Genomic DNA, 22,722 nt, shown 5'->3' on the forward strand with positions numbered 1-22,722 from the left:
CGTTTGGAAGTTTTCACTTTAAAACTTGTACTGTTTGTTTCCGTTTTTTGCCATTTCTATTTTTGCTAACTATGGTCATAATTGTTAATTTAATATGGTCGCATAGGAATCAAGTTATGGTTGGTCATATTAAACCAAACCCTTTGTCCATCGTATCTAACATTAATCAATTGTTTTAGATCTTTCCTAACAGTTTGAATGGGTATTTTAAAAACTGTCTCATTTTTTGGTCTTGCTAATTCCATGTCTCCCTCCTATGCCTTGCTTGAGTTGTCCAATATTGATATGCAGTGGGCTACTAACCTCCTTCAGGATGAGTCTAGATGGGCTTGTGGTGTTTTGTATCCGGGTAACTTCAATTTCACAATTGAATACTACACGATGACAGGAATAAGTTTTGAAGCAAAAGCCTGAGGGTTTCTCCAAGAAATCATTAAAGACTACTGACTTGAGATGACAAATATTAGAGACTTGGTGTGAATAAGATCTTGAGAAGCTGTTACTGGCATCCCCTCGTTGTTCTTCCCATTTTTTTTTTTTCACCTAAAAAATAAAATAAAATGGAATTAGAAACACATTCGCTGTAATTTCTTATTGCAAGTGAACAACTAAACTAGTATATTTTCCTTTCTACCGAAAAAACAACTACATCATCCCAAAGGATGAAACTAGTGCAGGCTCCTGCAACAAGAAGGTTGTTTCCTCGTTTGAGCCGAAGCATCATCGTTATCATCCTATACCCCTCAAAAAATGCCTGGTCAAGTGATAAAAAAAGAAAAAAATTTAACAATTTCTTCTTCGCTAAGGAATTTCCTTTACAACTCCAAGTCAATCGATTCAAGTACTGCTTATCTATCCATGGCTTCTTCGATTCCCAGTTCCATTGCTGACGCTTTCGAAGTTGAAGGAGTAGCAGACACAGAGATCTGACATGGGTCAGGCCTTGTGCAAACTCTTCGATATTCTCGTCGGTAATACTGAGATAGGGGTTTGTCAATCTCGCTTTTTTCTTCACTTTCGTCTCTGATTTCCACATAGGTTTATCGATAATCATTAAATTGCTACTGAGTATCTATTTTTTGTTCTTTTTTCTCGTTTACGTTTTTCTGTCCATGTTGATTTTCCCCCCTCAAGGGTTTCAATTATATTTCTAAGTTTTAATTTTCTTGTTTTCATCATAAATTTCGTCCTTGACACCGATATAAACTGACATGGAACTAGTGAGGCTGTCATAGTAACTAATAAATTGATGCATTTATTTATCTTTTAATAGACAAGCTAGCGTTAGCTATTGTTGTTCTTGCTGTTGGTGTTGTTTTGTTTTCTGGGCATTTCTGAAAGGTGTCTTTTCCTGGGAATCTCTACACATGTTATATAGCTTTGTGATTACAAGGATGATAAAATCAAAGTGGTTTAAAAAATTGTGGAGTGGAGGTGGTGGATTGGACAATTGTTCAGTGGATTGTATGCCAATGCCCAATATGGGTTTAATCATGTCTGTGGCTTCAACATTCTTATTGTAATTAGCTCTCATTGAAGCACAGGATGATTTTAGGACTACGGATATTCTGAATATTTGTTTTTTTTTTCTTTTCTTTTCAAATTAGATTTGTCATACACATGTTTTCCACCCATTCCACCCCATGTAGTTCTTGAACTAAGTTATGCCTCAAAGAGGTATTTGGGATGCAGAGGTGTGTCCCTAAAAATTAATACCCATGGTGGACGGAATACTTGTCATCTCGACTCTCTTCTTGTAATTTTTCATAAATTTCAGCTAAATCAGCATCATGTGCATACTCATCCTTGATGTGATCTATCCCTGTGCTTTCTATAGTAAATGTATTCATCATAATCACTTTTTGACTAAGCGCATCAGCCACTTGGTTCTCTTTTCCAGCATTGTACTTGAGGGCCAATACAAACTCTTGCAAGTAAGCAATCCACTTAGCATGCCAATTGCTAATGGACTTCTGTGAATGCAAGTACTTGAGTGCCTTGTGGCATGAATAAAGTATGAACTCCTTGCCAATCAAGTAGTGCCTCCAATACTTGAGAATTTGAATAACGGCATAGAGCTTCAAATCATAAGTAGGATACATTCTTTTTGCATCATTCAACTTCACTATGGAAGACAATCGGTGACTAGCTTGCATAAGCAGATAACCCTAGGGGTTTGCCTATCGCCTGGGTTTTACCTTTGTAAATTTTCATTCCCCCAACCCCAGCCCATTAGGGTTGTTTCCTCTCTGCTCTCTGGGTAGTCCCCCACCATTGGGGCTTTGTATCACCCCCCTCTTCTTTCTCCTCTTTTATTGCATTATTTATCCAAAAGAAAAAAAAAAGCCTGGTCGATAGCTGTCTTCAAATAAGCTGGACCAATCACCTATCTTGGACAGAATTTGATGATCTATTTGGCCAGCACTTGGTGGGCTTAAGTAAACCCATAAGCGATGTTAGGTTATTCACCGAAGCAAATAACCCCAGTAATTGTCCAAGCTCCATCCCAACCTCAGATTAGGGTTTCAGATCATTCCTAAGGAAAACTACTAAGATTTAACAAACAAGATGAAATAAAGAAAATTGGAAACTCACAAACCGAGGCTCGGATAAGCCTGAAATTTTAGTTAAAGATGGCCAACAATATTCTGAAACTATCCTCCAAATTTGGTTGAATTCCTCCAAGTGGTTAGGAAACCAATCGCTTTCCAGACAAGAACACATATTAGGGTTTTGCAGATTTGAAGGAGAAAACTTGCGGCTCCAAAAGTTGTCCTCTGAAAGGGGTGCTGTGCTAGTGTGCTGTTCTAGAGGCTCTCTTGAGGGTTGGAACAAAACCTCAAAAGGGCAAGCTGTGATTGGTTCAGGTTTGGGAGATCTAGTGATCGACCCTCACCTAAGAAAACCTTAATTTGCTGAAATTGATCCTGCGTCTTGGCTGATTATGAACTCCAAACTGCTGGTGCTTCTTAGGATTCCAATTGGTTCTAATCCACACTCAAACACTCAATAATCAAAGATAAAACAGAAAATAATGAAAGGGAAGAGGGTGATAAGTGATTGTAGAAGAAGAGGGGGGGGGGGTAGGGGAATGGCTATCTCAGCTTGAGTCTCTCACCTCAACTCTCTTAGATGATGAAACAAACATTTCTCTTGTCGAAGTAGTAAGCATAACTCAGAAACAATTTCATTAATCAATCCATTTCTTTGTGTTACAGGAATGCCTCTTTATATTGTAGAGGTTAAAGACTCAATACATGTTAAGAAACTAAAAAAGGAAAAAAACTAAAATTAGAAACCTATAGACTTAGGACATTCCTAACAAATAATAACTTGCTCACTAAGATAGAAATAAAATTGAAACTTAGAATTTTCTAGAGACTACTAAATTACTTGTCAACACAAAAAAGGAAACTTCAAACTAAGGAAACAAATCCAATTTTTTTGAGCTGTCCTTGTGGCTTGCTGTCCAAGGCAAAACAGAAAATAGAAACTAATAATCTAATATTCTAACAACTATTGGCAGCATCTCTTCCAAGCCAGCTGTCAATATTGGACCCCAGGGTATTGAACAATACCCTGTGTGAACAGTAACATCAATCTGGCTGGCTGATTGGCCCATGTTGGGGTTGGCTTTCTACTGGTTCGAGTGGCCAAAATTGGAACTGGCTAGCCTGGTTTGATTGGGACCAACATCCTCTTCTTTTACAAGCCTGATCTACATCGATAAGATGGCCAAACATGATCCAGATTTGGAATGCAATCCCTGCATTGCATCAAGCTTGCATCTCATGAGAGAACACACAATGTTTATTCCTAATTGTGGGCATGGTTCCCTTTACTTGTATTATAAATTTTGAAGCATAAATGCATATTTAGTAACACTCCATGTGTCGGGGAGACTTGACTAACAAGTAACAAGCAACTCAAAAATTTAGTAACTTATATAGAAAAGAAATCTACTAACTACCACACAAAAAGAAAGAACCAAAATAGTAATTCCTAGAAACTATTGACTAACTACTAAGCAGCTAACATAAAATAGAAACTGGCCACAAAGAGAAGCTAACTTCATCAACATCTTGTAGAAGATTTTCTAGCAAACTGGACCCACCAAGTAACGGCCAAAACTTGTCCAAAGCTGCTTGAAAATAGCTAGCTAGTTCTGATTTGAACTAGAACTAGTTTTGTGGGACACTTTGCCCTTATCCCTGCAAGTTGAGAAGTTGTCTCCTAGGTCTACTAAGTGTATTTTTTTGGACTATTCTCGTACTTAGAAAGGGTATAAGTGTTATAACCCTACTACACATAGGAACTTTATTAGTGCCGATGTGACTTTCTTTGAGGGTACTTCATTCTACCCTTCTCTCGTGCCCTCCTCCACCCATACCCTCCCTTATACCCTTCCCTGATGCTCCTGGTGCTAGTAACTCCCCTCCCCTACAGGTTTATCAGTGCCGGAAGAAGATTGGACAGCCTAGTGGTGAGGTAATTACTCCAGATGCTTCACTCCTTCCACTGCTGGCTTCCTCTGGTGAAGCTTCTCTTCCTCCTCCGTCTGATGACTTATTGATTGCGCACAAGAAAGGTACTCGTTCTTGCAGTCACAAATCTATGGTTGTGTACCCTATTGATAAATTTGTATCTTTATCTCATCTTCCCTCTCCTATCCATGGTCTTGCCCTATCTCTTTCCACTAACCCTATTCTCCGTACCTATATTGAGGCCCTTCATATCCCTGGAGGGAAGACTGCCATGGATGTAGAAATGGATGCTCTTTTGAGTCGTGGTACCTAGAGTCTAGTAGATTTACCTCCTGGTAAGGATTTGGTGTAGTGTTGCTGGGTGTACATTACTAAGTATCATTTTGATGGCTCTGTTGAGCGGTTGAAAGCCCGTCTGGTTGCTAAGGGGTATACTTAGACTTATGGTGTTGATTACTTTGAGATCTTCTCCCTGGTTGTTAGACTGAATTTTGTTCGTCTTCTTATTTCTCTTGCTGTCAACTTTGATTGGCCCTTATTTCAGTTGGACATCAAGAATGCCTTCTTTTATGGTGATCTACAGGAAGAGGTGTATATAGAGCAACTTCCAGGGTATGTTGCTCAGGGAGAGAGTACAGGTCATGTGTGTCACTTACATAAGGCTATATATGGGCTGAAACAGTCTCTTCGGGCATAGTTTGACAAGTTCTGTGCTACCATAGTTACTTGTGGTTTTTCTCAGTGTTATTTTGATCATTCTGTATTTGTTTGTCGCAGAGGTGATAAGCTCATTGTCTTAGTTGTATATGTTGATGTCATTATTTTGACTGGTAATGATGAGGTAGGAATTTCTGAAGTTAAAGATCATCTCCAACACCATTTTCAGACAAAGGATCTAGGCCAACTTCATTATTTCCTTAGGATTGAGGTAATCCGCTGCAAGAAAGGGATCAATCTATCTCAAAGGAAGTATGTGGTGGATCTTCTATCTGATACTGGGATGCTTGCATCTAGACCTGTTGATATTCCTATGGATCCTCACCAAAAGTTTGGTGTGGATGATGGTGAACCCCTCCAGGATGTGCATCAGTACAGGAGCTTGATTGACAAGTTGATTTACCTGACTGTGACTCATCCTAACATTTCTTATGCTGTTGGAGTTCTTAGTCAGTTTATGCAGTCTCCTCAGAAAGCCCATTGGGATGTTGCTATTCGTGTTCTTCGTTACCTAAAAGGTGCCTCTGGAAAAGGATTGATTTATCGACCTAATCAGCATATGGAACTAGTTGGCTACTCTGATGCTGATTGGGCTGGCTCTGCTAGTGATCGAAGATCTACTACTGGATAATGTACCTTTGTCGGAGGTAATCTTATTATGTGGTACAGCAAGAAACATACTACTATTGCCCCATCCAGTGTAGAAGGCCGAGTACAGAGCTATGGCCCATACCACTGCTGAGTTGATGTGGCTGCGGTCGTTACTCTTGGAGTTGGGATTTCCAATGACCAAGCCTATGAAAATGTATTGTGACAACCATGCTGCCGTTTATATTGCTAGTAATCCGGTCTTCCATGAGAGGACCAAATACATAGAAGTGGATTTCCATTTTGTTTGTGATGCTGTTCTGAAGAGGCTGATTGAAACTCTGTTTGTTCCTTCCTCAGATCAGTTAGCTGACATGTTCACTAAGTCTTTGTTTGCCCCTACTTTTCATAATGGCTGTACCAAGCTGAGCATGGGTGATGTATATGCTCCAACTTGAGGGGGAGTGTTGAAGGTTGACGCTAATTTCGATAAGGGATTAGCACTAACCTGAGGACCCAATAGGGGCCTTTTGGTCCTATCGGGTTCCTATTTTGCTTCTAGGGTTTTATCCTTATGGAGGGGCAGTCTTATAACTTTGCTTTATTGTTTTTAGGCTATTAATATAACAACATAACTTGCGATTAGTCTCAAACTGGATTGATCGCAGGCTGCTCTATTTTTTGGACAACTTTCGGTCTCTCTTTCTTCTCTTTTCTGGTTTCAGGTTTTGGTTACAAGGTTTTTATATTGCAACAACTCCCAAACTAACTTTAAAAAGGAAAGAATGAAAAAAAATCAAATCAATCCCAAGTAACTTAGTCGTCTAACTTCATCACCATATGGGGATTGTTTGTAAATGGTTTAACTTGGTAGCATTTGTAATAATTCCAGAATCCTGTAATTAACCCAAAGAAAAAAGGAGAAAAAGAAGAAGATAGAAGTGAGTAGAGAGGTGAGAGTCACAAGTAGCCCCAAAGAGTGGGAAGCTAACCTGTGGCTCAGACCAGAAAATTGTTTGTCTCAGGTCCTTCCCTTTATTTATATATTACTTCAATAATTAACCAGAGATAGGAATACCCCTGTACCTTGCCCAAAACATGAGCAATATATATGTACTATCGACTAGACCAAAGAACCCCTAAAACTCAACACTCCCCTCTTAAGCTGGAGCATACACATCACCCATGCTCAGCTTAGTATAACTACTGAGAAAATTAGGAGCAAACAGAGACTTAGTAAACATATCAGCCAACTGCTCTATGAAAGGAACAAAAGGTGTCTCAACTAATTTCTTCAGAATTACATCACAAATGAAATGAGAACCCACTTCAATATGCTTGGTCTTCTCGTGAAAGATAGGGTTACTGGCAATGTACACAGCTGCTTGGTTGTCACAGTGCATCTTCACATAGTTGTCATGGGGTCATGAAGACCAAGGTGGTCGTGGGGTGGCTAATCGATTTGGCGGTGAATCACCAGCTATGACGTTGCCATGGCGATCAAATCGCCTATCTGTTATTTTTTACTTCCCCTATTTTCTAAAGTTTTGTATTTTAGAATATACACCCTATGACATAAAAAATCAGTCAACATTAAGCAACATCAAGTCATAAAAATCAACGTAGTTACACTCACGTCAAGTCATAAAAAATCAACATGACTTATTGACATTTAGAGAAATGCTCTGCTTCTATAATAAGTTTTATTAGTCAAATGATTTTATTTTTATATGAGATTATAACACAAAACTAGCTTTCCAACAAGTCTAAGATTCCTTAAATTTGAGTTGCTATGACAAAGTTATGATCCAGTCATACTTATTTTAAAGTTTGTGAATGCTGTTAAATTGCTTGAATGGAAATAATTTTATTGACATCATGACAAAAGATTATTTTACCGGACTTTTAGTTTTTAACAATGTTCTACTATGATAAGTTTTATAAAATTTTCAGAATTGAGAAAAACCTTAGCATTCGAAAGTTGAAAATTGCTCTACAACCAAAAATCCAGTTTTTGTTCTGGGATTGGGGGGTTGGATTTTTATCCTTTTAGAATTTTATTTTTAAACTATTTTTATTAGATTCAAATAGGAGTTATTTGCATATTTATGAATAATACCTTAAATGGTATTTGACATAAATAAGGGTAAAAAGTATAAGGCAGCATACAGTGAAACAAGGCGACAGTCGCCTAGGCTCTAGGAAAATTACCTGAGCGTCGCCCCTTGATAACTATGCATCTTCATAGGTTTAGGTATTGAAAAACCCAAATCTAAAAATAACGACCGTAACCACATCAACTCAATAGTGGTTGAGCTATAGCTCTGTATTCGGCTTCAGCACTAGATCAGACAATGGTAGTCTGCTTTTACTTCGCTATATAACTAACTTACTATTGAATGGGGTAATGACTTGTGTTTAATATCACACTAGGCCTCTTTATTTATAACAATAGAGAGAAGGTTATAGAGAATTACAAAGACCATTAAACCCTTTAGGGTCCGATTGACAACTGACACTTTCCCTAAAACCCATTATTACAACATTCCTCCTCAAGTTGGTGCATAGATATCACATATGCCCAACTTGCAGATAATAGGATGAAACATCATACTACTAAGACCGTTAGTAAATACATCAGTCAGTTGTTCATTATTGAGAACAAAAGGCACAGTGATAAGACCCATATCTAGCTTCTCTTTGATGGAGTGTCGATCGATCTTCACATGCTTGGTTCGATCATGTTGGACAGGGTTGTGAGCAATGCTAATAGTAGATTTGCTATCACAAAAGAGCTTCATAGGAAGGGTAGCCAAGGATTAAAGTATCGATATTGGTTACCGTATTGGTCGGCCAAAATTAAGATACGTATCGGAGGGTATCGTATCGTATCAGAGATACACTAAGATACGCTAAAGATATGCATATAAATGTATAGGAAACACTTTTTTAAACACTTTTGCATAAAAAAATTGTTAAAAAATTCTATTGATAACATTTATTATGCATAAACACTAAATTAAGGGTATCGCATTAAGAACTCAAGATTTGTAGTCGTCCCATAAATATAAAATCCTTGTTTCCAACCTTAATTCCACTTTAGTTAGAGAGAAATATGGTTGGCAGCAACTTTGAAATAAAAACCCCTCAAAAAATCATATTTTTTTTGAAAAATTATCCATCCTGGCCATTATATGACTATAGTTGACTGTATCGGGACATACCAATACGTATCGATACTTATTGATACGTACTGATCGATACATATCGATACTCACCAATACATACTGATACTCAATAATATGTACCGATCGATACTCATCGATACATATCGAAACGTACATTTCACCTCGATTTTATATTTTCCATAAAGTATCGATACATATCATATTGTATGTGTGTGTATCGGTGATGTATCGGTGCATATTAGTATGTATCGTAGGATATATATCGTTACGAAAGGATTGTAAAAATTCTAGGTATTGTATCAATGTGTATCGTATCGGTCGGCTAAATTTAAGATACATATTGGAGGGTATCGTATTGGTATCGGAGATACTTTAAACTATAAGGGTAGTAGGAACAACCAAATCAGTGAGAAGACCATGAAGCCATAGGAACTCACAAATGCCATGTGCCATAGCACGGAACTATGCTTCAACACTTGAACGGAGCGGAAGGAGTATACTCCTTATAGAAATCCAACTCAATCCATAGTGTCCGCAACTCATAGTAGTACTGTGATAGAGTGAGTCCTCTCTGCCTCAGATCATGAACCTTTTGGTGAAGCTTAAAGACCTGAACATCATTCCCTGGCTAAGAATAGATATCCTGGACAGACTTCTAGATTTTCATAGTGGAGTCGACGAAGAGATAGCCACGTAAAAGAGTTGGCATACTCCCACTTGTTAATCTCAGTACCGGTGGTCGGACGCATCGTGGTTCTAGTGAGGTACCTGTAACAGCCATGTGACTTGATGGAGATGCAGATCGAGCGTGACCACATAAGGTAGTTTGTTTCATCAAGCTTGATGACACAAGGAGGAAATGTAGGAAGAGTCGTGGTGTCTCCACCAGTAAAAACAGATGAGATGGTAAACATGATTGCTACTCAAGGGAGCTGTGCAAATAGAAGAGTCACTAGCCGGAGATAGAGAAAGCACTATATCGGTGCTTTGGGTGTAACTTGTAGCAACTATAGCCTTATGAAAACATCCAAACCAAGCACGAGGGGTTGCTTCAGCCCATACAGAGAACGCTTCAACTTGCATACCTTCCCTTGGGTTTTGGAGCAAGTGAACCCAGGAGGAATATCCATATATACTTCCTCCTCAAGTTCCCCATGAAGGAAGGCATTCTTCACATCTAACTGCTAGAGATCCCAATATAAGTTGGCGGCACAAGCCAAAATAACACAAATTGTGTTCATCTTAGCAACTGAAGCAAAAGTCTCCTGGTTGTCAATCCCATAAGTCTATGTGAAGCCTTTGGCAACAAGTCTGGCCTTGTACTGATCCATTGTACCATCAGCATTTTATTTTACTGTGAAGACCCATTTGCACCTAACTGTCTTCTTTTGTGAGGGAAGACACACTAGATCTCATGTGTCATTCTTCTTTAGAGCCTGCATCTTTTCAACCATAGCTGCCTACTATTGTGAGTCTACGCTCGCTTCCTGCCAGGTATGAGGAATGGATACAGAGGAAAGAGATAACACAAAACTATTATAGGAAGGAGAGAGTGAGTCATAAGAAACAGTTTTAGCAATAGGATGTAAAATACAAGATCTAATGCCTTTACGAACAGCAATAGATAACTCAAGAGAATGATCAACAGAAGGAGAAGTAGAATTACTAGGGTCTAAGGGCACAATATCTGGTTCGAGAGGAGATGACTGGCATGGTAGGGTGGATGCTGGATGTATAGTGTTCTGAGTCTGCTCTCAGTGACTATACACACGTATCTTTGGCTGAGGCGTAGTAGGAGAAGTAGGAGTGTCACTCTCCCTCTGAAACAGGATACTAGCGGGGATAGCAATTTCAAGAGACTGCGACACATCTTCCATAATGGAAGAAGACTCCCCCTGAGGAAGTGACGTAGTGTAGTATAACGCAGATTCATGAAAGATAACATCCATAGTTACAAACTAATGCCGAGTAGGAGGATGAAAACACCGATAGCCTTTCTGAGTAGGAGCATACCCTAGAAAAATGTATCAAAGACCATGAGGATCAAACTTTCCATGAGGATGATGATCACAAGCATAGTAAAAATTTTTGAATACCTTAGGAGGAACAGGAAATGCAGTGGAAGCTTGGAGAAGATCCAGACATGAGCGGAAAGCATGGACTTGAGAAGGCATTCGGTTGATAAAAAGGGTAACAGTGAGAATTGCATCTCTTCAGTACTGGGGAGGAACATGCATCTTAAACATAAGAGAGTGTGCTATCTCACAAAGGTGGCAATTCTTCCGCTCAGCAACCCCATTCTGAGCCAGAGTATCCATAAAACTAGTCGGATGAATCATCCCATGATCGGAAAAGTATACTTGAAAGAACCCTTCAAAGTATTTCCGACCATTGTCACTTCGAAGGATCTTAATGGTAGCACCGAACTGAGTTTGAACCATGCGGTGAAACTATTGAAAGCAATAGAATGTCTTGCCCTTGATTCGCATTATTTAAACCCAAGTAGTCCAAGAATGACAATCATTAAAAGAGACAAACCACCGATAACCATTGATAGACACATAATGGAATGGACCCCAAATATCAAAATTTATCAATGAAAAAGGAGTGGCACTTTTATTTCCAGAAACAGAATAAGTGATCTTAGTTTGTTTGGCCAAAATACATGCCTTATAAAAAAATTTACTTGAATTATAATTTTTAAATGAAGGAAAAACTCTAGCTAAAGCTTCCAAAGGGGATGTCCCAACCGACGATGCCATTGCAGTAACTCAGAGATGGGAGGTGATGTAGAAGATGTTTGAAGAGCCTGATTAGAGACCAACATAGAGTCATCATCAAGTAGATGCATACCACTATGTATCCTATCAGAGTCAATCATTGCCTCTGTCATCAGATCCTGAAAAACACAATGAGATGGGAAAAATGTGACTTTGCAATTAAGATTGGAAGTAAGACTACTAATGGTCAAAAGGTTAGTGGGAAAAAAGAAACATGTAATACAGTAGAAAGGGATAAAGATGGGGTATAGCCAACAGAGCCCTTCCCCAGAATAATGGAATAAGTCCCATTAGCCAATTTGATCTTACCATTACCAGGACAAGTAGTGTACTGTGAAAAAAAGACAAACGGCCTGTCATATGATCAGAAGCCCCAGAGTCTATAATCCAAGGGGTAGAAGGGACAGACATAGTATGGCCACAAAAGGAGATACCTGACCCAAAAGGGTTGGAATGAGCACAGCTCGCAGTGGTTGGTGCAAAAGAGTTTGGACGTGTCAAGAGGTGTCAGAGGGCAGTAAGCTCGTCAAATGATAGTGAGGCTACTGAGGAGCTAAGAGCAGAGTCAGAGTCAGAGTCAGGACTCTCAGTATGGTTGGCCTGCCTAGAAGTACCGACACGACCCTTCCCTCACCCTTTTCTAGATGTATCAGCAGGATGACCATGAAGCTTCCAACAATGCTCCTTGGTGTGACACTTCTTCCCACAGTAATTGCACTTCACTAGAGTCCTAGTAGAGGAGCCACCAGACTGTGGGGCTACACTAAGGGACTGAGTATCAGAAACAAGTGCAGATCTCTCAGTAGGAGTGGCAGCTTACTGTGGAAGTATAGTAGTATGTCAATTGTCCTCAAGTTGGATCACAACATAGGCTTGATCCAAGGTAGGAAAGGGGTCACGAATCAAAACCTGTGTCCACAACTGATCAAACTCCACATTTAGACGTGCCAAAAAGTCATAGACCCTAATTTTGTTCTCTCGCTTATGAAACTTGGTGACATCTTCAACAGTGGAAGGAGTATACTCCTCATAAAAATCCAACTCAGTCCATAGTGACCGCAACTCATAGTAGTACTGTGACAGATTGAGCCCTCTCTGCCTCAAATCACAAACCTCCTTGCGAAACTCAAAGACCTAAGCATCATTTCTTGCCTAGGAATAGATATCCTGGAGAGACTTCTAAATCTTCGCAGCGGAGTCAAGGAGGAAATAGCCACACGAATGCTATGGCAACATGAAGTTGACAAGGAAGACCATAACTAGAGAGTCGGCACACTCCCTCTTATCAATGTCAATACCAATGGTCGGACGCTTCGTGGTTCTAGTGAGATACCCATAATAGCCACGGGACTTGATGGAGATGTAGACCAAGTGTGAACACATAAGGTAGTTTTTGTCACCAAGCTTGATAGCACAAGGAGGAAAAGTGGAAAGAGTTGTGGTTTCTCTACTAGTAGAAACAGATGAGATGGTAGACATGGTTGTTCCTCAAGGGGGTTGTGCAAATAAAAGAGACACTAGCTGGAGATAAAAAAAGCACCAAAATAACCAGAAAAAACTAAAAAATCCAAAAATCAATAAAGGGTATAATCCTGAGAAAATGATTTTGGGGATAGCTCTAGATCAAAGACCTCAAATGAAAAGTGGTCAGTACATACCACCATAAGGATTAGAGGCACCAATTGTAACAAACATCAAGACGATCAGAGCATCGAGCGGGGATAAAGCATCCCGGCTATAAAAAAACATTCTCAGGGATAAAACCCTGAAAAAGTGATGGGGATAGCTCTAGAATAGAGACCTCAAAAGAAAAAATGATCGGTACATACCACCACAAGGATAAGAGGCAGCAATTGCAACAAAAATCAAGACGATCAGAGCATCGAGCGAGGAAAAAGCATCTCGACAATGAAGAGAGATGGTGTGAGGTGCAGATGAAGAGAGATGGAGGGAGGCACAGATAAAGGAGGCGTTGGAAGAGAGAAATGAGAAAGAGGCAAAGAGATAGAGAAGAGGGAGAGCCCTTAGGGGTTTCGGATCCTAAGGCTCTGATACCATGTTGAATGGGGTAATGACTTGTGTCTAATAAGACACCAACCCTCTTTATTTATAACAATGGAGAGATGGTTTTAGAGAATTACAAAGACTATTAAACCCCTTAGGGTCCGTTTGGTAACTGACACTTTCCCTAAAACCCATAAAACCCATTATTACAACATAGAGTAATATACTATACAACTCCCTAATTCACAAGTCCTAACTAAAGTCATCCACTGAGCATATTAGTTACACAATAGTACAAAATAATCATAATGACTATTTACTATCTATTGGAAAGAACTATGACGGTCTGGCTGATTCCATGCCCAATACGATAGAATCGACTTGCATTTTCCTCTGATTGCATCACAAATGCATGCCACGTCATAGTTTGAGAGAAGAATCGAATGTAATCCTCCACAACTGCCAAAAATACTGAGTCATCTATACGCTGAAGGTAACCTATCCGAGAGTACATATCACCACCATAGTATGAAGAAGAACCCGCCATTGAGCTACTGTCAACTGATGGTTCCGGCAACATATACGGATTGGCTGGGTATAAGAATAACTGTCCACAAAGCCACTGCTGTGTGACTGGGTCTGGGAGCCATAGCCAGTACTACTACTTGGAATGGATGAACTAGATGTATGTTCCATCCCAGTGAATTGACCATAAGGTCCATGATACTCCGACCAGGTGCTCTCTCCAGTGAATGATGGGGCACGCCATTGGCCACTCCCTCTACTCTCATTGTGAGGATGACTATCCCCTCCACTCAAACTCATTCCTCTAATAGAAGTAGATAGACTATCAATGTCCATACAATCTCGCTGCCCTTCTCCATTCTTGTGCGCTCTGTCCAACCATCTCACATATGGTTATCCAATAGCTCTCCCACAAAACTTTTAAATCATCAATATATGCTTTTAACTCACTCTTTTCCTTAGGTCAGTATACATTCATCACCTCATATGCAGTCGGCCCGTTTATCTTTGGATAGGCCTCAACCACAACATCAGCATCAAACATCAACTGGTAAAAGGGACTTGTAGTGGCGTTTGTTGGGATGCTATGAAATAACGTCCACTTAGACACAACTTACCCAACATAAGCCTTCATGTTACCCCATATCGGCTTTATCTTATGCTGCTTAATGCCCTTTTTCCTGTACGCATAGGGATCCTGTTGTAGAATGGGGTTCACACGAGGTGGAACCACTAGAGGTGGAGGTGGGGCTTCCCTTGTACTCTGTGATCTCCTAAAGGGCAAATGGATCTGTGAAGATCCACTATCTCCTACTCTAGATGGACTAGCTCCTCCATGTCTACGTCTTTCCTCCTTAAGAAGACATTGTCGGCTCAATGCTTGCCCTTGCCACCAATCTCTAGCCTCTTGCTTAGTTTCTATGTCATCAGGCACATATACTGGGTTATCACTGTCATCATCACTATCATCATTATATCGATGCATGGGAGCATGTAGTGCCTCCTCAAACTCTATCCTCGCCTTCTCCTTCACCGTTTTTCTCTTATTCGCTCCCTTTATGTCTTCAGTTGTGGCCTTGTCAATATGATCAGGCACTTCACTGCATTTAACCACATTTGAGAAATTTCGAATCATATGTTGCTCAAGTCTTCTGGCCCCTCTACCTATAAACCTCTTATGACAGTAGTTGTATTTTGTATGCCTCTTATTACCATCAATTGGCACTCCGTGTTTCCATGTAATTTCTCCACTATCACGTCTCCCACCACCTCTATCTTCTCCCTCTTCTCCCGCCTTCTTTATTGCCTCCTCTAGCCATTTTATATTACCCTAAGGCTAATGCATAGAAAAAAGAATGTCATTATTAATTTACAAGTATATGGTAGCTGCTTATATTTTATTCTTACATAAAATTATTTTTTAATCAATTTTAGAAAATATTTTAATGACATAATATAACAAATTCAAATATGGTATAACATAACAAGCATATAGTACACTAAAAAACACTTTAATATTAATTTTTTATTTTTAAAATCAAAAAGAATATTTTTCCCTATTTTAAAAATAATTTTTCAATTATTAATCTACTTTTCATATTTTTTGAAAATTAAAATAAATAATTACCGACTGGAAAAAAATTTCACTCTGATGGGGTTGTAGAACAACCATTGGTGACTAACATATATATATATATATATAGTTGACATCCATCAAAGCAATATTTATCATAAAAATTAACAACTTATGTTAATGGAAAATGAATTTTTAAACCAGGAAAATAAAAAATATTTATGTATGAAAAAAATTTTTCACTCCGTGAGGTCCTAGATTGGCCTCTAGTGCCTAACATATAAAAAATTTATAAGCATCCAACATGTATTTATGTACTATTTAAAAAAAATGGTTTTGGAGAATGAACGTTACCTTTCCTAAGCTTTGACTGTATAGATCTTCTTGTAGGAGAGATTTGGAAGTCAAAATGTGTGATGATGTGGCTAATTAGAGGCTTTCTACAAATACGCAAATGGAACCGAAACCAGCAAGACAAGCAAGAGTGCAAGACAGAGTCAAAATATGGTATTTAAAGGCTTAGAATGTATCGTTTCGATATCTCGCCAAGACGATACTGAAACCTTGGCCAAGATACCAAAATTTTGACTGAGTTATGCTACACATATTGATTCGTGCCATGATTCATTTCGACCCAAAAAAAAAGGGCCAAAATACCAAAATTTTGACGAGATTTCGAACCATGCTTGGAACAACTCTCAAAACAACTATTAGTTACCGCTCTAGTACTATGTTACAAACCCAAGATTTGTAACCAGTAACTTAAGAGAGGAGAGAAGAGTGATTGCAAGGAGAGGAGTAGCCGATTGTTTTTGGCAGTCCCCCTTAAGTATATTTATATACTAAACCCAATTACAACCTTGCAAAGAAATTTATTCCTTGTTGGAATAACAATAATAGAAATTCAAACTAACTAGGAAACACATATCTAATCTAATTAGGAAAGAAATAAACAAAATAATAAAACCACCCACTATTCACACGGTTACTGTTCAAGCGGTTACTGTTCACATAAACAGTAGCTCGTCAACAGTACCAAACAATTAAGGGAAATTTACCACGCCACCCCCTGGAGAATGCCATAATGTTAAGACCACCCCCTCTGTTTCACCAAATTATCTTCAGACCCCTTACCGTCAGTCAATGTTAAGTGTGGAGGGAAAATGACCATTATACCCTTACCACTAAAAAACTCTTGTTTTAACCCTTAGCCATTAAAAAACCTTGGGAAATTACCTATCACTTAGCTTCACCGAGAGAAATCAAACTCAACCTTTGTTCTCACTGGTGCGTTCATCACCAGCGAGTATCTCTCTCTTTATCTCACTCTCATTCTCATCCATCACTGGCATTTGAAATAGGGATTTGTAGTCGCTGGCGAGGTCTCTCTCTCTCTCTCTCTCTCTAGATTTGTGTTAAGAATATGAACAGGGTTTGAATAGGGATTTGTGATCTTAGAGTACGAACAGGGTTTGACACATGTTAAATCCTTCTCTAATATGTGTTCGTTGAGCTGAGCTAGGTGGATGAAGTTCTTTTCTTTTGTTATCTTCTCTAGAATGGTTTTTTTTTTTTTGGTGCATTTTTTTTAGTTTGGTTTGGTTGTTGGATTGTTTGAAATTAAGGCTCACAACTACATGAGAGGGGGAAGCAATGGTAGAAGCTTTTGAGTTTCAGAACTACACTGGACCCTTTTGTTTTCGCATCTTATCATTGTGTTTGAAATATATATTTTTTTTATTTAATGAATTTCTGTTCTTTTCTTGTATCATTTTCTTTTATCTGTGTTGTGTTGCTATCTATAGATACTAAAATATATAGGAACATGGTCTCTTTGAGCTGACATGAAGATTTGTGATGAGTTATCTTATTAGTCTCTATAGTTTCTTTTCAGTTCGAAATGGATGTCTCATAGTTTCTTACTGGATCAATGGTCATGGCTGGTTCATTACCTAAAATTACTCCTTGCTTTTGCAGATATTCCCACTTGTCTTGCAGCAGATAGAGGGAAGCAAATTAGCAAAGTCCAAAGTATTGTACTTACCTAAAAGAGCTAACAATTGCACACAGATGTGTGAGACATGTAATACCCAACCAAAACAGTGTTTGCTGTCTTTCCTCATAGAACATGACACATGATGCTCATGGAATGAGCAATCACTTGATATATGATATCTAGTCTCAATACATTTTGTATTCCAATTTAGTATTTTGATATAAAACTCTTAAATTTCTCTGGGTACTAATATGAATGTAGGTATGATGTCGAGGGTGCCTGGATGCGTTATTGCTACATGTGAAGTGTGTGGTAAAGAGTGTTCAATTTTCACATCAAATTCAAGGTCGCATTTCGGAAGAAAATATTTCAAATGTCCAATGAACTGCCCATTCTTTATGTGGGTTGACCACTTTAGGATTTGTAAGTGTGGTAAAGGCCAGTGTAAAGTAAGAATTGTGAAGACAAATGCGAATTATGGTCGATACTTTTGGTGTTGTCCCCAATCAAGTAGGGTATGAATTTTTTACTTTTTGGTATAATTAACATACCTATTAGTATTTATTTCCTTATGTTCGTAGAACTGATTATCTTTCAGGTTGGAAGTCAAGGATATCGAATGATTGCATGGATACCAAATTCAAGTACAAGCTCCAACATTGACCAGACTCCACCTTGGACCCAATGTTCGGAAACCTCAACTTCATCATCTCCTTCCCCATCAACAGACTATATCAAATGATATTTGAACGGTGCAATTAAAGAATTTGAGGACAAGATGAGGATGATGAGAGATGTGCTAAAAGCAGTGAACAAGCTAGACTTAAAAGACTAGATTTAACTTTGATAGGAAAGCTTGTTATGTTTTGGAAAGAAAGATGTGGTTATGATTTCTTGACTGAATAGCTATTTTAACTCCTTTATTTGCCTATTATTACATTGCTATATTCTGATCTGTAACCCCACAGACCTGCCATTGAATTCTGCAGTTTTTTAACTTTCCTAGTCCTAATATGATTACTTCATACTCTAAATCTGTCCAAATTTGGATCAACTTTCGCATATTTGTTATATTGGCTGATTACAGTAATCTACCAAATTTTATGCACATCAGATTTTTTATGGTTGAGTCATTCAATTTTCTCCTAATGCACATCAGGTAATGTGCCTGGAGTTGTGTATATCTCTCTATTTGACTTAGAAATGTTATCATTTCTTTCAAGCCATAAACTCCAACTCACCACAGCTATTATAAAAGAACATAGTTTCTTCCCCCTTCTAGATAATTTCTACACTATCTAATTCATGTACCCAAAGTTGATGTCTTCTGAGATTGCAGGTATATCACTTTGAGCCTTGGATGTTCAGCATCATGCTAGCTCTCTTGCTATTAATGATATAGGTCTATCATAGAACAACTTTAGAATGAAAGGGGAAAAGCACAGTCCATTAGATAAATGATAGATAAGAATTACATTTAAAGATATTTGGCCTCATATTGTCCTGGAAGATATAAGAAATCAAATAAAATTGGGAGAAGGCAGAGAATACACTGCTGAATAGACTCTCGAAATCAGTTAGAAATTTGAGGTAACCTTCTTAAGAAATCATCAAACAGAATCAATATCTCAGGAGTCAAGACCTATATAAGTATATAAGAAAGAAATTTAAATGCACCAATAATCTTTTCATATGGCAGCTTATGTGAATTTCACAAAGACCACATGATTTCCATATCATCTACTAATGCAATAAGTTTCATCAAGATAACCCTCTCCCACTTGATAAAATAGAACTCCCATCTTTGAGCCTTTTTTCAAATTAAGAATGTTGAAATGTTGATGTATATGACTAGGCAATAGTCAAATACAAAATATGGTTTATAGCATGATGTGGGGGCATGTAATAGTTTACACAATCCAGCTTGGATGGTCTAAAGATATGGGTTGGCCATGTTATTCCTCAACATGGCCAAAAGAGAAAGGATCATCTGTTAATACCTTTCCCTTATACAGAAAAGGCTCTTCTCTCTATGGATAATTATACATATTTTTAGAGAACAGATACTGAATTTGTGTTCCCATTGTAAACAGAGGATAGTAAAATCAAGGGGGGTGGAATTAAAGGAAAATAAAGCATGAGACATGGATGAGAAATGGAACCATAAATCAGACACAGAAGAACTATACTTCCATAAAGCGTGGATATTACTCACCCTCCAACATATTGAAGCAGCTCTATTAATTGTGTTAGTTCATATGAACATGGTCTCTAGATATGTGCCTACTAGACTCTAATTACATAGGAGGTGGCATTTCAGTCATCAACTCACTCAGAATTACCATAGACAAATGGTATCTTAGTCCATGGTGGCCATGAGACCTACATCAGAAACCTTTATTTGGAACCTAGGAAAGAGGTAGTATAAAAAAAAAAATTGGACATCATAGACCCGTTCCATTAACAGAAATCCCATACTCATTTCACCTGTTCAAACATTACAATTTACATCATCCCATCTGGAGAACCAAATATACTAGTAGGATATCAAAAAATCAATTGACTGTACAATATAATAGGGATGCCAAGTAAAGAAAGTAGCATCTCCATCCAAAATAGAAGCATGTGTCTGCTCTCCAAACAAACAAACTATAGTAGCATCTACATCCAAAACAAAAGCATATGTCTGTCCTCCAAAAAAACGAACTGAAGTAGCATCTACATCCAATTTCAATTCATCCACCAAATACATAAAACTAAGCCCACAAAAAGAAATTCATTGTTATATAACCTAAAATAATAGCTCACTATCCAAAATTAATCCTTGATTTGCAACTTCATTGCTTCCTTTTCATGTCGCCTTGCATGAGTTGCTACCATTTTTGCTCTTCTCTTTGCTTGAACACTATCCATTTGGTTCGTTGCTTCATTATGTGATCTAGTCCTTTGAGAAACATTGACATTAGTTTGAGTGCCCACTATATTTTGATTCTGCCACACAAACAAAACAGAGAAACACATTCATAGTGAAGATAATGTGAACATAGTAAAAACAATTAGGAATGTTTTAATTCATAAAAACAGTACCTACATGTTCTGTTTAGATGTTCGTTTCCTCTTCCTTCTAACGGCACCACTCATACATGATGTCCTATTATGACCCTCAAGCTTGCATCTTTGACATATTACTGAAGAAGACTTCTTCCTATACTCCCCAGTAGCTGGTTCACCAACCTCTCTTTTTCTAACTTTTTTGGGTCTCCCTGGTTGCCTTCTCAAAGGTGGTGGCTCTACCACACCCATAATACTAGTATCCTCCAACTCTGAAATATTAGGAAGTGGATGCATCATGTTTTCATATGCTCGCATATATTTACCAAGGGAGTAAAAACTATCACAATAATCTTCAACTCTTTCCCTCTTGTACGCAATACAACAAGTTGCATGTTTACATGGTAGCCCAGTTGCTTCCCACACTTGACACCCACATTTCCTTATATTCAAGTTGACCACAAACCTCGAAGACCCATCATTCACCTCAAACTCATTGTAACCTACAGATAATGCCACACATGATCTTGACTGCTGGTAGATGACATCCAATTTCTTCTTAATATTTGGTGTCAAGCTCCCCTTATACGAACATGCTTGCTCAAACCTCTTGTGTAATTTTTCCATCAATAAAATCCATAGTTGGTCGATGAGATATAAAATTGGTTTGTCTCTATATGGTCCTATACAATTATTGAAGGACTGCCATATTGTTGGTGATATGGTTACTCTTTGCTCTATGATCAAATTCCCATCTAGACCATGAATTGGGAGGATTTGCACTCAACCAATCATGTGCGTCCTTTCTAATGCTCTTAATCTCAGACAATGCCTCTTTAAATTCAATTTCTTTGTAAGCCCTTGATGCAGCCCAAAATAATGACTTCAACTTATCTCCTGCAAACTTGCTTCTGAAGTTGGCATACAGGTGCCTACAACAATGTCTGGTATTTGAGTCAATGAAAACCTCTCGTACTGCCTTAGTTAGACCCTATGCATCACATAAGAAGATAATGAGATCAATATGTTCAAGTAAAGACATAATATACGAATTAATAAAAAAAAAGAAAGAAAAAAAAAAGAAAGAAAAACATATATAAAAGTCATCAAGTGATACCTTCTGCTTATCTGACATAAATGTTAGGCATCCCATGCCATCTGAGCTAGAATGAAATGCAATATATAGGTTGTCGAGGAACCACAACCAGCTATCTTTACACTCAGATTCCACAACTACTAATGCAAGTGGAAACAATCCATTGTTTTTGTCTAAAAAAACTCTTGATAGTAGAATGCCTCCATACTTTCCCTTCAAATGACATCCATCTAGCCCAATAAATGGTTTACCATCATTGACAAACCCCACTTTACAGGATTCATAACAAATAAATCATCGTTTGAAAATAGGATTAGCAGACATGTTATCTCTGGAAATGAATTGTAGCTTAAACACAAAACCTAGGTTTGTCTGTCTAATCATATCTCCATACTTTGGAATTTTGGCGTACGACTTGGCATGATTACCCTCATTGGTTTCTTTGGCAATAACTCGTGCCTTCTAAATTTGCCTATAACTTGGTTCAATCTTATACTCCTTCCACAATATAGCTCTTATACTTTTAGTAGAGAGCTCGGGATCTGCCTTGAGTTGTGGACCAAGTTTCTTGGCTATCCATGTTGAGGTTGCATCTAGGTTTCTATCTTTCCTCGTAGAGCAGGTATGCCTAGGATTAAATGACTTAATGATAAAAGTCACTTTATCTTCAGTAGGGGAAGCATGAATCCTCCACTCACAACCATCCTCCGCACAAACAGC

General features: G+C 38.2%; 2 protein-coding genes across 5 annotated transcripts; one reads left to right on the forward strand and one right to left on the reverse strand.

Moving 5' to 3' along the window:
* Positions 1-629: 629 nt before the first annotated feature.
* On the forward strand, positions 630-18,882 carry LOC122057710. 4 transcript variants are annotated; one of them, XR_006133598.1, is made up of 4 exons: positions 630-971; positions 17,837-17,942; positions 18,117-18,370; positions 18,454-18,882. XR_006133598.1 is itself a non-coding variant. In XM_042619921.1 (4 exons), exons 1-4 carry the CDS (start codon positions 932-934, stop codon positions 18,595-18,597), a joined length of 561 nt encoding a protein of 186 aa, XP_042475855.1. In that variant the 5' UTR covers positions 630-931; the 3' UTR covers positions 18,598-18,882. The 4 variants fall into 4 exon arrangements, 3 of the variants coding, with proteins under 3 accessions (XP_042475855.1, XP_042475857.1, XP_042475856.1); XM_042619921.1 differs by having other exon boundaries at positions 630-988; XM_042619923.1 differs by having other exon boundaries at positions 630-988; positions 18,117-18,365.
* A 1,507-nt stretch (positions 18,883-20,389) lies between these two features.
* LOC122057463 lies at positions 20,390-21,795 on the reverse strand. The gene is made up of 2 exons (XM_042619572.1): positions 20,947-21,795; positions 20,390-20,846 (listed from the first exon to the last, which is right to left on the reverse strand). Exons 1-2 carry the CDS (start codon positions 21,531-21,533, stop codon positions 20,834-20,836), a joined length of 600 nt encoding a protein of 199 aa, XP_042475506.1. The 5' UTR covers positions 21,534-21,795; the 3' UTR covers positions 20,390-20,833.
* Between the last annotated feature and the right edge of the window lie 927 nt (positions 21,796-22,722).

The sequence above is a fragment of the Macadamia integrifolia genome, chromosome 12 (genome assembly GCF_013358625.1).
Source record: "Macadamia integrifolia cultivar HAES 741 chromosome 12, SCU_Mint_v3, whole genome shotgun sequence".
In the NCBI taxonomy this organism is placed as follows: Eukaryota; Viridiplantae; Streptophyta; class Magnoliopsida; order Proteales; family Proteaceae; genus Macadamia; species Macadamia integrifolia.